At 38.9% G+C, this 18,292-nt stretch overlaps 1 protein-coding gene across 1 annotated transcript in view; it reads left to right on the forward strand.

Annotated features, from left to right (window-relative positions):
* Positions 1 to 18,292, forward strand: part of rapgef5a (Rap guanine nucleotide exchange factor (GEF) 5a) — a 46,702-nt gene that overhangs the window by 23,444 nt on the left and 4,966 nt on the right. Inside the window, exons 9-19 of the mRNA XM_032580976.1 lie at positions 2,547 to 2,729; positions 9,415 to 9,560; positions 10,423 to 10,523; positions 14,155 to 14,233; positions 14,315 to 14,459; positions 15,844 to 15,935; positions 16,027 to 16,057; positions 16,201 to 16,276; positions 16,497 to 16,646; positions 16,865 to 16,962; positions 17,286 to 17,408. Of these exons, the coding sequence (XP_032436867.1) occupies positions 2,547 to 2,729; positions 9,415 to 9,560; positions 10,423 to 10,523; positions 14,155 to 14,233; positions 14,315 to 14,459; positions 15,844 to 15,935; positions 16,027 to 16,057; positions 16,201 to 16,276; positions 16,497 to 16,646; positions 16,865 to 16,962; positions 17,286 to 17,408 (1,224 nt within the window). The remainder of the gene's footprint in view (positions 1 to 2,546; positions 2,730 to 9,414; positions 9,561 to 10,422; positions 10,524 to 14,154; positions 14,234 to 14,314; positions 14,460 to 15,843; positions 15,936 to 16,026; positions 16,058 to 16,200; positions 16,277 to 16,496; positions 16,647 to 16,864; positions 16,963 to 17,285; positions 17,409 to 18,292) is intronic.

The following is an 18,292-nucleotide window of genomic DNA, read 5'->3' on the forward strand; positions in this document are numbered from 1 at the left end:
CTCCATCAATTATTTGTTCTCTCATCACATCACTGAGACCAGGGAAGGTGGGGGAAAGAGCACACACACACACATATAGTGTTTTATATTTCAGTGGTTTACATGAGTTATTTCCTAGTTAGCATAAATAGTTCCAGTTCATGTGTTTTATTTTGGTTTCACCTGCAAAGGTTATTATTTCAAAATGAGCTGTTGTTATATTACAAAGGTGAATGTATAATCTAGTTTCCCATACCCCAGCCAACAACAGATCTGGGCTTAGCAAACTGAAAAAGAAAAGAGCAAAACAGATTTTGAAAAAATAACTTCTGTACAATAGGTGAAAACTTTGAAACAGTTAAGCCCATAATTATAGTATCTCGTTGGCAGATTTAAGATTTAAAGGGTTGGCAGGGAGGCTTTTTAGCATTTTACAGGATTTTCCACATTTCTTAATGGGTTAAAAATTTTAGATATTTTGAAATTGTTGTTCATGCCCCCACCGTCTATGAATAAGTGTATTTATCTACATTGTCTTGCAAAATTATTAACTGTTGTGCATCCAGTTCATTGAGTAGGAACTCTAACTTATTCTGTTAGAGTAACAAGTTTTCATTGTATTCTTCTGTACAAAGTAACGTACAGATTAGATGGAGAAAATCTGTGAAAATCAGTTTTCTTCCCTCAGATTCCTAAGCAGATTTGAGTTTGGACTTTGACTGGGTTATTTTGATATTTTGCCTGTTTCACCTCATCTCTTTTGCAGTCTGTAGCAGGGCTCCTTCCAAGATTGCCCTGTATATAGCTATATCCAGCTTACAGGCTTTTATTCTTTATTTATTTTTTAAACGTGTCCTGTCCAGCAGCGTCTCAATCTATATTCCATCTTTAAAGCGTCACAACTTTCCTTTACCTACTGAAGAAAAGCATCCCCACGCCACAATGCTGCCACCACCATGTCTCATCATGTAGATGGTGCTTTAAATGTGATGTACAATGCTACTTTTGTGCCACACAGCAATTTGCATATTGGCTAGAAAGTTAAAATTTTGTTTCATCTTGCCTGAACACCTTGCTTCAGATGGTTGCTGTGTAGCAAGCAGCATATGAGACTTTCCAGCTTTTAACAATGGATTTCTTTTCTTTTATAAAGAAATGCAAATTCAAATCTTACAGTTGAAAATTACCTACTACTTGGCATTTGTCACATTCAAGCCTAGTGATCGTGGAATTTGTGATTGCAAGGTGACAAAATGAAGCAGAGTCTAAGTGATATGAATGCAAAGCACTTCATGTTTATCAGAGAACGACAGACCATCCAGCCACTAATACATTTTAAAATCACATTAGTCTTGTTTGCCTGACACTGGCTGTTGAATTGATCCCCCAGTCCCTCTGCTAATATTCATGCAACAGAGGTAGTTATACACACTCCCATAGTCGATCATATGTATCAATAAATAACTAGGACAATGAAGCAACTACAAAATGTCCAGGACACCATTTTGAATCCAAAGCTTTTAAACTGCAAAACAACTAAAGTTTCCTGGAGTCTCATTTACTTTTAGTTCATCAGTTTAAATCTATTGATGTTTTGGGATTTCTTGATTTAAAAAAAACATTTGACACAATAGGGGAGAGCGATGTAAATTTATGTCTTGGACAGGAAGGCTACAGCAGGTCTACAGGAAGCAGAGAGGGACAAGTGGCGGTGGTTTTATATCACTGTGTGTACGTGGGTATTCCACAAGATAAGAGTTGTCATTGGGTTCGGGGGCTGGAGGGAGGCTTTCCTAGTAAACAAATGGTGTTTAGCATGTGTGTGTGTGTGCGTGTGCGCGTTACCCTCTGCTAGAGCGTGGTACCGTGGGATAGTTGAGCTTACAGGAAGGGTTGCCCGACTCTCAGCCAAACGAAACAAGCCGCTCTGTCTCTCTTCCAAGGAAAATAAACAGCCCAAGCTGGCCGCCACAGGTGATAACCATCACACGAGCTGCACCCAAGGGAATGCATGCAGACACGGAAAAAAGCAACAGTTCTCCTACCATCCCTCTGCTCTTTTGTTTGAAATAAACTTTCTAATCATTTTCGTGTCATTTTCCTTTTTAAGACATTACTCTTTGATATCCCTGCTTGGGCTTTTTTAATAGCCTGACTACAGAAGGGAGGAGACAGACACAACACACACTACCTTCTCACACAGACACCCCTCCCGCCCACTTACTACTAATCACACACACTCACTCTTTTTGCCGCCAGATCCTCTGACACAGAGCAGCTAGTCTGACACAAAGAGGTGCAACAGATAAAAAGAATTACAGCCTCTAAAAGATTGAAAGAATTAGAGACGGAGAGGAATAATAGGGAGAACAAGATAACCTAGAGACACCCAGGATTACTATTTCTTTTCATCGTTGTTACGTGGACACAGATTTCTCCTTTCATCATTTCTGGATTATGCTCTGTAGAGAAACTCATTGATCTGCTGTGACCTCGGCTTTTCAGACTTTTCCAGGATGTCTTGGGACTGTGGTTTGAGATATGTCTTCATGCCTCCTGTGTTGCAGCTGGGCGGGATGTGTGCTTTGCGGGACGGGAATGGAAGTGGCGGCGGCGGTGGGATGGGGACCGTTTGTGGCCGAGAGGAGCTCACCAGTCGGTTGGGTCTGGAGGCCGTCCAGCGGCTGGCAAAAGATGGCTGCCGGCTGCTGCAGAACCACAACTACCGTCTACCTGACAGGAACCAAGCGGTTAGAAGAGTTTTACTATATTCACTTTATTATCATAAAATGCTGTCCAGACATAGCAGTTTACAATTTGTGCATTACTATCTAGAAAGGAAGTATTTTGACATCATTTGTTTCTTCTTTTTACTGTTGCATATTGTCCAACTCTAAGCTACACATGCTGGATGTATATTTATATACTAAGAAACATAAGTTATGCACAATAATAAGGTAACTTCATTTTGAAATAACTCTTTAAATACTACTATGCCAAAATAATTGAGAAATTTATATTTTTGTTGCAAATGTGAAATATATGTAGAGAAGAAAACGAAGTGTGATAAACCAGGAACCCCTTTATCTTCTGGTGTTGTAATATTCCAAAACTGTAGAAACATAAGACATTTAGAGCACAGGGACTTGGACCAGATGAGAGAAGCTGAAACAAGACCATCACCAAACTAAATAGGATGAAATGTCAAGACTGAACCAAAAATGATCTAAAGACAGATTTTATGGGCAAATGTATAAAGAACAAGTCTTGATGGAGCAGCTGGATTAGAAATGGATTCTTCTAAAGGTTTGGGTGGCTATTATTAAGAGAGGTGTAGTTGGACCATTTTGACGTGAAGATAGTATTAAATTTCAAAATCTATCTGCTTCTAGAGGATACTTTATTTTTGCATTAAGACAGTGAAAGGTCAGCAGCATTCAGGAGGATTGTTTTTTATGCAGGGAAATCCATCATTGCAAGCAGCCAAGTGTTCGATCATGGGTATACAATAAAGTTCTCCCAGTTGGCGGAATAATAACATGGCTGTCTTCCTCACCCAACTTATATCTTATTGAGAACTCCCAGGTCCTTCTGAATTTGCCAGCTAAATTGAACCCTAATTTAAAGTGTGAGACTTAAAGAGAGGAGACAGAACAACTTTTAAACCATATTTGGGTGCCATGAGTGGTTATGATGGGGATTATCTTTTATGCATAGTTAATTGAAGTCAGTGAACACAATAAATGTGTTCAATCCTACACTTTTTGCTCAGTTTTTCTTTAATTTGCTGAAGGATTTTGTAATTTAACTATTGCATAATAATTATACACTTTTGTATTCTCCTTGAAAATGTCATATTTCCATTGTTCAGCATCCAGATTGAGTTTATTACATTTTGGATTGTCTTGAAACTATTGCACCTGTTTTATAGAGTCATCTAATATCAGCAGTATAACTTGCCTAATAACACCATGCATCTTCATGATGAATGGTGACACTTTGCAAACTCCTACATGTAATCTGCAAAATAATTTGTGGCTATATGGTTAGCATGAGTGGGACGTAATGGACGTCATGTGGGTAATGTTGTCACTACTGTCGTCACTCTGAAACACAATCACAGGTGTTAGTCATGGATTCGGGTCAGGGATCAGGAGAGTAAATCCTGATCAACATGATTGGTGCCTCCAAGGTATACACAAGCACACAAGTGTGCACATTTCCTGCAGCTCTGACCCGTCTGACTATCACTCATGAAGACAGAACTGTGATCTGACATAAACAACAGCTAGAACTGTCACTGCAGATAATCTGGCCTTAGCTTTATTTAGATTACTTTTAACAACCACCACTTCTCCACTGCAGCTCGTCTGAGGGTGGGTGTTAATAATGGCTCGCTGCAATGTGAACTCACGCTTTTATTACAAGCTGTCAGGAACTTTGTATGTCTTTCAGTTGTGCTCACTTGTGTGCGTGTCACTGTTCTGGCTGGAGCTTATAATCATTTGTAAGAGCTTTTATGCGTATGTTCATGTGCTCCCAGGCACTGTGGCAGACTGAGTCAGTGGATGCTCATAATGAGTGGGGTGTTAGTGAAGCTAACTTATAATCCCACTCTACAGTGTATACCTAAAGGCAGTAAGGGAAGCAGATGCAGCCTGACTTCACCTTACATCACACACTGCTTGTAAGATTTGTTGTTGATTAGCTAGTGTTTGTTTGAAGCCCAGCTGTGGAAATGTTTTTGCTTGGTGCACAGTTTCACTTTTTTTTGGTTTGCAATGATGCAAAAGTAAATATGTGCAATAATGTCACATCCAAGCATGCAAAGCCAAAGAAGTTCCCTATGGCTGCAACCTGGTTATCATTGCTAGACTGGTAAAGTGGGACTTTTTTCATTGGGAATGTAACATCTAAATCTCAAAGGTTAACTATGGTAATTTTAAGATTATTCTTTTCAGCAAATCAGAATAGTTTGTATAGTGAAGTGTTTCAAAAAAAGTGGTACAGTGTTGCTTGAAGGGAAATGTCCATAATAACATCTTAGAAATCTTTATCTATTTAGCCTGATCCTGAATCATGTTACATATAGGTAATGTATACCTCTATGTAACATGGAGGTACTTTAAAAGAAAAAGAAAGGGCTGCACAAGCAGAACAATTGATGTTGTTGAATTATAATATTGGTTACAATTAACCCATGTTTTCCTCTTTTCGCAATGAAATTCCAAGCACTTGAAATATAGTCCTCCAGCACACGCTGTGAATTAAAAGCTGTTATTGCATTACACTCATATTGTGCATCCCTTGAAAAAACTATAAAGGCAATCGAATAAACACTCATTGTATTTTTTTTATTTCAAGAGGGCTCTACTCACTTTTTTCATTTTTAAACTCTGTTACTTTAGAATTGTTATTTTATGTAAACATTCAAGAACCATTTAAATAGATTTTTGAAGATCTGACTTCCCTGAACTTATAAAAACTAATTATTTAATTTATTCGTGAAGGTATTTTTTGTCTCTAATTAAATATTTTCAAATCAAGTGTTGAGTTGTTGTACTTCATTACTAATGGCTTCTTAGGGGATCACTGTGAGGACAGAAGAAGACATAGAAGTGCTTTGATCATGATGTAAAAAATTATGTATTTGGAGTATATACTTAGAATCACACCTTTTGGTACATTTTCCTTAATTTCAGGTGTTAAGCCTGCAGAGGTCAGACTCTACCTTGTGCACTAATTATATTTCAAACATCTTTTTTACCTGTATCCGTAAAAGGAAACTTTTAATTCAAATTAACGAGGCTCTTCAGAATCACATAATCCTAGGCCACTGAATTGAATGGAAATCAAAACTAAGCCATCAGTTCTATTCACAACAGATGCTGTTCTCCCGTCTAGATTATTTTGTTTTCCTTGCTTTCTTGATGGATAAGCGCTGACAAACCAATGCGAGCTGTTTCCATAGCGATATGACTGGTGTCGGTAGACTGAGCCGAGTGCCTCTCTGCCTTCTAGTCTCTTCTGACTTCAGTTTTTATATCGCTTTATTTGGTCATCAAAGTTTACTTGAGTACAAGGTCGCTGACTTTCTGATGCACTCATAAGTTCAGGTATATTAACAGCTGTGCTGGTGTTACTTCCCACATGGTGAGGGAATTACAGTACAGTGTTTGTTTTTTTTTTGTGCCGCTGACCTAAAAGGATTGGGTTTCATTTTCATATCCATTTTTCCCTGGAATTGTGCCCTGCTCTATCACAGCACAGATAGGGCCCAGTCCCTGGAAGAGAAAACTTCCTCTCAGGTTTCCATGAAGTTCACCTTTTCTCTTGAAATGTTATCATATGAGCACATATGGAAGATGTTAAACTGTATGAATAACATGAAAAACCATGGAAAAAGTATCCTGATTTATTGTGGGCTGTGAAATACATCATGTTATTTTTTATTATTATTGTTTCCATGGACCTAAGATGAACATTTTACTTGTAGTTTGAGTTGAGGATATTTTAGTTGGCTTATTATCTGCTCCAAAACCCCCAGGTTCTTTAGCATAAAGTTCCCATGTGTGAAACAGAGATGTGGCAAAATCTGTGAAAGAAAACTGTATTTAACTGAATTAAAACTGAATTTGTCTGACACCCTGCTAGTTATAATGTTTAATCCTTCATTCTTTCACTATTAGTTTAATTCAATACTAATACCAATATAAAATCTGCTGGAGGTTTTAGTCGACCTTAGAAAAAACTTGGAATTAGCAAATCAAAACAAATTAATATACAAATGAAAAAGCTTTATTGAACATTGTATATCATATTTAAATGTGCTCTATTTGTTGTCGTTAGTAAGTCCTTGTTACTCCCATTCTCATTTGTGTACTTTCACAATACCTTCCAGACTCCCATCTTTCATCTTGCTTGCTTTTCTCATTTTTTGTTACATAAGCTTCATGGCCTCTCCCATTCACAATATTTGTGTTCCTTCTCTGAATATTTTTTCTTTTTAAAGGTTTGCAACCTTTCCGAGGTTAACATGATCTCCTGGCTCAAATTGAGAAGTGTTTTCAGAGGTTATTGTTATGAAACAATTATTGTAATAATTGTGCTTAACTTTGAATTGGTTTCTGGAAGATTGTTATCTTAAAAGGGGATGCAGAATGTGTATTTAACACTCCATTGCTCTATTTTGAACCTAGAGCTGTTTTTCTTGGCATTGATGTAAAGGAACACAGCACATTTTCTTCTACTTTGTTTATACAGTGCTTGTTCTTGGTTACATAACGTCTATAGTTCTGGCTGGCTTTCCCTTTATTAGATATCTGACCCTTGAGACAGGAAGAAGCCAGTTCTGATAACGTTGGGTGGTTTTTGAATCATAGGCAATGTGGTCTAATTGCATGTATCCCCTGCAGCACTTAGTAAATGTTATATCTTGACATCACATCTGAGCTGTTGGGTGTGGTGTTGGTGCCAGACCCCAGTGTAATTAATTGAACGGTGTCACATCTCGTTAAATTGGCTGTCACAGGCAAACAATGCTAATCTTGAGGCTCCAACTTGATGATGATAACGGCAACGGAAGTTTAATTTATCACATTCACAACGTGACATTGTAATTTGTAGTAGGTTTTAATGTTTCGGAGTTTCCTGTGATTTAATCAAAAATGTGTAGAATTGCAGTTATTTGATAAATTTTTGCTTTTAAAGCAAGGCAGGACAGAAAGGGGATGAAAATTATGGTGGCAAGAAACTAAACATATTTCATTCTCATTTATTTATTGTAAACAAACAGCTGTTGTATTTAAATGAAAACATCCTCCCGCCAAATGTTAATGTGCCGGTAAGATGAGGTACTTAACCCTGCTTCTGGACAAACTACATTCCTGAACAGTCAGTCTTCATGATATTGTTTGTTCACTAATTGTCCCACCAAACTTCTAAGATGGTTAAAAAACAACAGGATTCATATTGAGTTTGAATTACTCCCAGGTGGGCTCTATTTTCTAATTTGGTAAATTTTTTGAATTGTGTTTTATTTAGTGGTATCAGAGTATAATTTCAAATATTTAAAAATCAATGTATTTTTATTGAATTTCGCAAATACTTTGTTGTGGTCTGTCACAGAACTCTGTGGTTGTAACACCTTGAAAATGCACCATGCAGCTGAAAACCACCAGTATCACACCTGGATAGGAGGATCTGGGAGCAGCTGAACATCTGGAGCACATTTTGCTAGAATGACTCATTAGGAATCACAAGGAAATCTAGGAGCATATTGTTTTGTCTGACCCAAGTCATGTCCCACCTGCTGCCTCTCAGGATCAGACGCTCTCTTTTATCCGACAGTCAAAGAGATGGCGTGTGTGGATTTGTTTATGTTTGCTAGCTGGTGCATGTCTCTTTTTTTTTCAGTGTTATCGAGAAATCTGTCATCATTTCAAGAAATTTCCACACTCTGACCACAGTTACTTATAAATGCATTGTTAGGGCTTGGAAAAGGTTAGTCCTTAGAGCAACTTTCACCTCAAAATCATTAGGTTTAGTATTGTTATATATGACCCAACTAAACAAAAAGTCAACCCTTATGTCAGGAGCTTCATGTCGGTGTCGTTTGCTGCGACACAGACTGCAGTGAGCATCTGCTCCTACTCCTCTGCCTTTGATCTCTATCTCTTGTCTTCATTTTCACTTCTCACCTCAGGCTGTTTCTTCTTCCCTTCACCTGGGACTTATTCCTATTTCGCTGGACTGTCACGGCAAACGTGTGTCTGTGTATTTCTCAGCGCCGCTGCTCCTTTTTTGAGGATGAGATAATTTCAGGTGTCAGCCCACATAGCTAGCTTTCCCTGCAGTGTAATTTAATATGTAGTGCCACCACCCCTTTAAAAGAAAGGAAAGGTAATGCTTCCCTTTGATAGTGACAGATGAGGCTGTGTTGATATGCTTGAACTTGCTGTATAACTATTTCATGTCTTTTGAGCTAGTTTTATTTCACAATTTAATTTTTTCTTTCAAGGATTTAATTATTATGACCTACCAAAGTGGTTATAAGCTGCTTTTCATTATAGTTCAGAATGTTTCTTGATATTCAGAATTGTCACTGCACCCTGGTGGACAAAACATGTAATTGCATCTGGAATTTCAACATGTCAGGCTTTTGTGTGCTCTGCTAGTATGTACTGTTTGCACACATGGTTGCATCAGTCCTGGATGGTTTACATATATGTATACATGTATATGTATATATGAAGCAATTACTGTCTAAATAATCAGGAAACACTGTAGATTACGATATTGAAATTTAAGACTGGAATCCATTATGAATTCTTGGTGATTTATACATTAAGTGTGTTCAGTCTTCTAGCACTTTTGTCCTTGCTTCACTTTGTGACATGTCTGTGTTTTTTTTTTTTTTTTTTTGGTGCCCTCCAGGAAGCAGTGGGGAAGATTTGTCTGAAGGAGAGAGGACGGGACGTGTTGGTGTTGCGGAGAGTAACATCATCAGTGACGTCGCCGTCCGACCGGCCCTCACCTACATCGTCGGGGGGCGTGTCCAGAGAGGACGACTGCAATAAGAGGTTTGTCCCTCTCCCTTCATAATGAGAAACCTTCACACTAACATTAACAACAAAAACACATAATTACAGTACTCCTCCCTCTACTTTACTCTTTTTGCTTTGGGATCTCAACTTACAGAGGTGCAAAATAGCAGCAGGGCTGTTGAAACTGTACTTGTGTGTGACCAAGATAATGTATGCTTAAGCTTCTGGCTTGGAGCAGAAGGGAGAGAATGGCTTTTTGTTCTCAGCTGAAAGGGAGAAACAAGATGACACCAAGATTCTATTTATTTAGGGTCGTATAGTGTACACATTCAAAGCTGATTTCTTTCTGCAGTGTCTGCCAAGACCCTGAGGCACAAAACAGGGAGTGTCAGACAGGTTACGAGTCTGGGTGTGCGTGTGTGTGTGTACACAATTCAAAGCATTCTCAGTAACAATCAGTTCCCTCGCAGGGCTACTGTAGGAGCTGTCAGAGAGAGGGCTTTAATCTCAAAGGTTTATAGCTGACAGCAGCAGCCAGCAAGACATTGAACCCCAGGGAAGGAACCCCCTCCCCTCCTGGGGATGCAAAACTTAGAGGAGGACAGATTGTTGGCATGCGATAAGACATGAAGATGAACTCTGAGATAGCTACTCTTGCACAGGCAGAGGAGGATATAGTTGACGATGAAGATAATGACGAAGACGACTGTGAGGGGGGCACTGAGGATGGAGATTGTGGCATTTCGGACACATGTGCGTTTGATGTTCCCCATTTTCCCTACATCGATGATGAAGATGTGGAGGAGGAAGAGAAGGAGAGGAGATGGAGAGATGGAGGTGACCGCACTTTGTTCTCCAGTCTTTTTGAAGAAGACTTTTGCGGTCCTTCGCCCTACAGGTACGTGGTGGTGTCAGGAACGCCGCTGAAGATCTTGGAGCATCTGCTCAGCGACCTCCGACTGGACGATCAGAGAGGAGTGATGGAGAACAGAGAGAGCGGTAAGGTTAAAAACACGCACCAAACATTCCGTATTACAAAATACACTCAGTAAAAATATTGATTTGAAATGTTAGAAAAAACTAAACTTGGATGTTAAAAGGTGACGGCTGAAGTCAATAAGTGCTTTTAGACAAATAATCAAACTGCACTGATCACATACCTGACTTTATTTTTGTAAAAACATACCAGGGAGCTTCTTACCACAGTGCTTCCTAGGAATTTACTTTTCAGTGCAGCACAAGTTCCAACACAGTTCAGCTTTCAGTTTTACTCTAATCTCAAGTGGCTTCAAACCCACGAGGTGTGCACTTCCTGTCAGAGACTCTATGTGATTATAGCTGCATGAGTCAGCCCATCCAGGTGCAGTCATTCAACCATGTGATTGCCTGTAAATATGAGGAACATTTAGGAGGTTAAATGCCATAATGAGATTGTGAAATAACAGTTTGAGGGCACTCAAGACATTTCTGCAGCAGGTAATGTTCAGAGATGTTTTGGATTCATGTCTTATTTTAGCTGTAGCTGGTATTTGTTGGTGTTCCTTGTGGTCTTTTTAATAAAATCTGTGTAGCATGCATCTTTAATCAGCCCCCTTACTCTGATAGTTCTCAATAAAATCCATTATAACCAGTAGCCTCCACGAGTCAGCTAATTGTTCAAAACAATTTGTGTGTGTAATGTAATCTTAGTATAAACCAGACTGTTTGGTGAAAATTTTCTAAGTTTTTTCACTTAAGAAATGAAGTTAAAAACAGTATTATGAGGTTGTGGAGAAGATTAAAACAGAGCAGGGTTATTAAACATAATCCAAAGCTTTGAAGATTACACAAAACAATGCTCAATTAATCATCTGAAAATGGAGTATGACACAGCTGCAAACCAACCATTACAAGACCCATCCGTGTAATCTAGGAGGGCATTACTCCAAGAAGCAGGAAGAGGTGAATTGTAACTCTGGAAGAGCTGCAAAGATCCACCACTCAAGTCCGTCAATCTGCTGAAATGACAGCAATTTCATATGGATCAGTGGCAAGAAGAAAAAGTTGCTATTGAGCAACCCCGTAAGCAGCAGTGCAAACATATGATCTGGTCAAATCAGACCAAAAGGGAACATTTTGAACCGCATGGTATATGGTAGAAAAACAACACTTTAGGACTTTATCAGCATCAGGTTGAGAGGATAGCGTATTTCACCTGAGGCAGTGTAGCCCAGCAGTTTTGATGGGAGAATGGATGGAGCGAAATACTGAATCTGACTTTCCACAGGACTGTGAACCTTAACATACAGCCACAGCTGCACTGAAAAGGTTTTTGATCAAATCTGTTTCACGTATCAAACTTCAGACCTAAATTCATTTGAAACTAAGCAATTAAAATTGCTTCTCATTTAGACTCTGCAACTGATTGAGCACAAGCTATTTTTTCAAAGCAGTGCCATAGCACAAATTTTAGTTTCTAGATGGGCAAAATGCTGCATGGTGGGGCAGTTGATATCACTGATGCCTTTGGAGCAAGAAGGTCTTGGGTAGAATCCCAATTTGAAGTTTTATGGAGATTTTTAATCTCATTGGGATTTTCTTGGTTAATAAAAAAGTTTACAAAATCTCCCAGTTCATGTGTGGATTCTGTCCAGGGCATGGCTTCCTGCCACACTCCAGAAACATAAATTTTTTTGATTATTCTAAATTGTAGCCAAGTTAGAGTTATGGGTGTTAATGGGTGTGAATACTTTTGAAATTTTTGTGTTTGATAGCAGTGCTTTATGCATGCAAACTAAATTGAAAGTCTGAGATTTGTTCAACATTTCCAAATCTGATTATCAGTAACCTATCTAAATTTGGAATTAACATTTCTGCACAAAGTAAAACAAAAATGTGCATTTATGAAAATTTGTTCCAGCACACCTTCCTGAAATGTCTATTTAAAAAAACAAAACACTGTAAGCATCATCTTTGAGCCAAGAGGTGCTTAAATTCTACTTTTATTACTTTAGTACATCAGGGACATTAGTTGGGTATTATTAAGCTATCCCACTGCCTGTTAGGATTTGTTTTTGCATTAAAGACAAGGAGTCTTTATGCATCAGCTCAGACCTCAGTACCAGCAGCTACGAATAGTCCACAGGGAGCCATCTCACTGAATTGCAGGAAGCAGAGGAAGAAAGAGGGCGAGATAAATGTGGGAGAGAACTGAGATGGGCTTTGTCGAGAAAGTCCGGCTAATATTTATTCACGGAGGAGAGTAAAGGAACGTAAAGAGAAGGGGAGAGAGAGAGAGGCAGGAGTCTGAGACTGTGCCCATGTTTGCCTGTCCTGTGCACTCATGCAGCCGCAGGAAACATGTACATATATGGTGTTTTGTATGTTTGTGTGTGCGACTCCCTGAGGTGGTGCCAAGCATCAGTGTGCTGTTTTAACTGGCTTAGCTGTGCAGCGTTGAACGTGCTCTAACATGCTTTCATGGAGAGAGAGCGATTACCTAAACACCCCATTGCTGTGAACACAAAAAACACACAAAGGGGGGAAAAAAAACAGAAGCAGCAGATTACCACGATTAGTTCAGCACACACATTTTATCCACCTTTTTCCCTTCTTGCTCACAAGAGATAAAATCCCCAAGGTCAGAACTGAATGAGTTATTCATTAGAGTGCGTGTGTGCGCTGCGCCATCTGCAACTATGTGTTTGACTTTGTGCATGCCAGCGGGCAAACGCAGGGGTCATATGTTCAAGATGAAAATGGATATTTATCATCGCACCGAGCTGAGAGAGTGTGAGCGTAGGAGGAGAGGAGTAGTAGGAGGAAATATAAACGGCAAGTTGCGGAAAATGAAAAACGGGGGATGAAGAGAGAAAGGGAGGGTGTTGGAAGATGTGATGGAGAGGCCAAGCGGGGAGACTTGGAGCAGGAACAAACCTGGTGGAGAAATAGTGCTATCGATCGCAAAGTAAAGACAGTAACAGTGAAGCAAGTTAACAGCCTTTTGAAATTTGACGAGCCCTGTCAGACCCTAAAAGTGCCTGAAATATTTCTGAAAAAGTTGCAGTTTTATTTCTAAAAGAAGGGCAGCTGATCAAATATTAATGCCACGGCCTGTGCTCGGTCTTCTATAATTGATTTCTGTGCTCTCTGCCTCACGTGGCCACATTTGGGTCACATTTTTTATTTTTTCTTTCGCAGGAAAACACTTTGACACCACACACACATGAACACGCAGAGTACTCCTACCCCACAACAATGGCTCATTACCCATGGGCGCTGAGGGCCATTTCCATTTGATTCATACCCAATGATCACCTGCTGAGCCTCGCACTCTCATGATATCCCACTTGCACTTCAATCTGTTCTACTCTACCCGTGCTGTGATGAAAACACTTGAGTTAATGGGTTATGATGTTCATGCACAAGCCTGTAACTTCGTGCAGCTGATCTGTCACAGCTAGTTTAGATGTGGTGTTTAAAAACATTTTCTTTCCGTTGATAGCTACAGTTTATAACTAAAATATATAACGAATCAAAGGGCTTCAGGTAGCTTCAGTCAGATGTTGTTTATTTTAAATATTTAATAGCATAAAGGAAGTAATATCAGAGGTATTTGAAATGACTCATGATGATGTGCTTTGTGTTTCAGAAATGCTGCTGGACGACTTCCTGCTGACCTACCTTGTGTTCATGTCCACTCACGACCTCTGTCAGGCGCTGCTGGGACAATATCCTTACAGCATGCAAACCCCACACACAAACCCTTCACACTCTACTTCTTGGTTTGTTGTCTCCTTGACCACATTCACTTATAGCAGCGCACGCTGCAGGGGCCAGGAGGAAGGCAAAGACGCCCTCTTTAGGAAACGCAAAGTACTGCGGCTCGTGTCCCACTGGAGCAGGCTTTACAAGGACTTCCTCAAGGAAGAGGAGCATGTCAGGAGCTTCATGAAGGTAGCAGACTCTTCTAACACTTGCTTGTCAGTGGGTTTCTATTTACACACCATCATTTTGATCCTAAGGTGTCCTTTTTTATGATAAGGTCAACTGAGGACTGGCAGCGCTCTGTCTATGACTTTTTACTGAATTGGATTCTCTTTTTGTTGTTAAATGTTGATGTTTCCGGCTCTATAAAAGCATCATGGATTGAAGGGGTATAGTTGTAGTTGTTGATCAGTGATGGAAATAATTAGCTCAGGTTTATTTATTAGCTGTAATAAGTCAAAAGTGAGTTTACCAGAAGAATCTAACTGGACTTTTTTGGGTTCTCCTAGAAGGGCAGCGAACACAGAGTCTGTTACATCCACACACTCAAAGGCGAACCAACACACATCCCTCCACTTGCTCGTTCTTTCATAAACTGACTGCTCCTTTGCGCTCCAACGGGTTGCCATAGAAACCAGAGTGGTAGGATTGGCAAGGGTATCATTTTATATGGAGTGCGTAACCCAGGTGATAGTTGCCTAGTAACAGAGGGATGAGAGGGAAGCTGGGATTTGCGGGGCCACGGAGGGTCAATGACAGTGATAAAGAGGTGTGTGTGTGAGAGTGTGTTGAGCTGTACAAGGTTATTATTAATTCTACACCATACACACATGTGAACACGCCTGCACTAAAGAGCATGTGCTTCATCTCATATTGGTTATTAAATCAGCTTCTCAGACTCTGGTAATGATGAGCTTAATGGTATTTAGATTTTTTTCTGTTTCTTATTCTGATATTTTCTTGAACATCTGACTAATCTCACTAATTAGAAAGCTTGTATTGTTAGTTGACATGTTGGTTTGGACTTGCAATGCATAAAATTGGTATTCATGTGTGTCTTTGTTTGTTTTTATTTAATTAGATTGTTTTAAAAGCTGAAATAGTTCTACATTATTCATTGGCTTCTATCAAAGTTCAACAATCAGGAAAATAACATTTTGAATTATGCAGCTGCTGTTCAGGAAAAGCTCAGAAAATACTTAGAGTCTGGGTTAATCTTTAAGATTTTAACTGAAATCATTAGTTCATTCTGTTTGAAAGGATTTTTATACTCTAAGAGACTTTTACTTGATAAACATTCACATATGTTTTTCACACTTTCACTAATTTCACATTAAAATGTCTCACAGCTGCAAAAAACCTCAGTATATCTTACAATAAACCAGCCCATGCCTACTGGAAAATTCAATATGTAAAGCTAACACATTTGGTGTCAGTTTGTTGCAAGTTGAGTTTTTTTTCCTCACAATCCTGACTACTCAGCATCATACTAACCCTTTTGAAAAAGTCTAACTCTTCCTTCAATAAGTCCTGCTGTCATCATTGATCATCATCTTCCTGTTTTGTCTGTCAGACGCTGTACAGTTACGTTCTAGAGGATGTGTATGAGTTCCCCTCGCTGGAGAAAGACCTAAAAGAGTTTCATAAGCTTCTGCGTCGCAGACAGTAAGCACTTCTTATCAAATGGAATTGATTTAAGTTTGTGTGTCTAGTTGCTAAATTCCTGCTTACTACTGTGTGTGTTATTTTCTTGTAGCACAGTGGACAACTGCCCTCCCAATCAAAAGGTATGTAAAGTAAGCAGTTTCACATTTAAAAGTAGGTAAAGGTAAACTTATTGTTCACACTGAGTTAAAAAGGTCTTTAAAAAGACGTCACGTCATATTTAGAGGTTTTTAAAACTCAGTGGTTGCTCTTCTTTGTCTGTCAGAGTAAGCAAGCGTACCAGCACAGCGTAAAGGAGAACAGTTTGCAGCTTCGCAATTCACCAGCGGACCAGAGAGAGGGTGAGTGAGACAAAAATACAAAACAGCTCAACATAATTACGGATAATAACAGAATTTTGATTTATGTAAATTTCCTACACACAGACGGTTTCCGTCTTTGTCTCCAATTTTGTACTTAACATTAATCTAGTCAAATTGTTCTCTTTGAGCTTTGCTTGTGTTTGATCCTGAAGCTTTTTCTTTTTCTCCCTTATGGTAAATATTTTAATTAATTTTCCAGTGATATGTTGCGTATACGTGAGTCCTGACTCCTACCTAAGTGTCCACACACACCCTGCTCTGGAGGCTCGGGAGCTTCTGCGGATTCTGGGTCTGAAGCTGGACAAAGCAGAGGAGGACATGGTGCTGGCCGTGGTGTCGCATACTGGAGGTACACAGTGAATTCACACCGTTTTTCAATAAATAAATGTTTCTCCTGATATTCACTTATGCAAGAGTTTATAAAACCTTATGTAACTTCAGACCTAGTGATGATTTGCTGGATGCTTTGTGATCAACTATTCCTAGATCATGCCCAAAGAGAACTTGAGTTTTTTAAGATTATTTTAATATCATAATCATCATTTTTTAAATTATTTGTCTCTGCAGAGCGGAGGATGTTGCAGCCCAGCGACTGTGTCTATTCAGAGTCTCTGACCCCACAGGGGAAGCTGGTGGCCTGTCACAGGGACCTCACTGAGATCTTGGTGTGTAAATATCCTTTTGTATTCATGAATCAATTTCTCTGTAGAGACTAATCTCAAGATAGTGATGCACTTCCTAAGAACTTTTTCTCCTTAAGGTATTGTTAGTTACGTCACCAACAATATGTTATAATCTGACATGGGAATGAATATTCAGATTTTTTTCTTTAATTTATGTTATAGTATTGTAATCAGGATCACTTTTATTAAAACATAATTTATTCAGAAGAGGAGATAATATTTAATGCAGGTTAAATAAAAAGATTGTCTATGTGTGTGACATTTCTTTGATTTTATAAAAACGTTTTCCGTGCTTGTATCTGCAGCCTCCGCTAACGGACTGCGCTGAGTTGAGTAGGAGGCCTGTTCGTCTCTTAGGCATCAACACCTGGGATGTGGCTGCAGCGCTCACACACCTGGACTGGAGCCTCTTTAAATCCATCCATGAGGTATCTACACAAAATAATAAATGAGTTGCACTGAACATTTAAATCAGATTGTGTCAAAAATTTAATAACTGCAAGTCTCGCACAATCGAGTTTGCAATTGGGACTTAACTTGTTAGTGAAAAATAACTCATACACTTTTTGTCAGAATTTATTTAAGGCTGCACAATATTAGGAAATCAGCAATATTGTTGAATATTACAGTAACGATATTGGTAGCAATACATTCACATTGACTGTCATTATGATAAAGCTGACATTTCTACCTGCCGGTGATCTGGCGTCTGTGTCATATTTAGCATTAATTCATAACACTTGGACTCTAATACTGAATAAATACTGCTTTTCTGCTCTTACCTTGGTGAGAAATATCAATGGGAAAAATGGTGGACGGGATAAAGTCTCACTGCAGTTGATGCTGACACAGAAAATAGTTCCCAAGATACTAAAGATAAAAAAAATGCTATCAAATGGTTTGTTTTGACAGAAGAGAAAGAGACTTGCGCGAATATTGCCAACTTATCCTAGCTTTCATTGCAATATTCTGCAATAATTTTGCAATAGTAGGATTTCCTTTTGTCTTGCAGTCCTAAGTAAATTAACACCTTTGAAACATTTTTGACCTGCATCTACAGCAAAGCACATTTATTTGAAGAAAAAATATCATTGTATCTATTTTATTATATTGTTACTTTTTGATATCAAATATAATATTGAGGGAGAAATTGTGAAGCTTGCCATTTCAGTTGACAGTCACCATACATAATGCAACCAGTACCATGCATAGTTTATGTATGTTAAGAAAACTTAGTAAAGCTTTTTATTTTGTCACTCTTATTTGTGATTTGATGATTATAACTTGCATTGAAATCCATAAGAAATATAAA

Source organism: Xiphophorus hellerii, chromosome 13 (genome assembly GCF_003331165.1).
Source record: "Xiphophorus hellerii strain 12219 chromosome 13, Xiphophorus_hellerii-4.1, whole genome shotgun sequence".
NCBI classification, from domain to species: domain Eukaryota; kingdom Metazoa; phylum Chordata; class Actinopteri; order Cyprinodontiformes; family Poeciliidae; genus Xiphophorus; species Xiphophorus hellerii.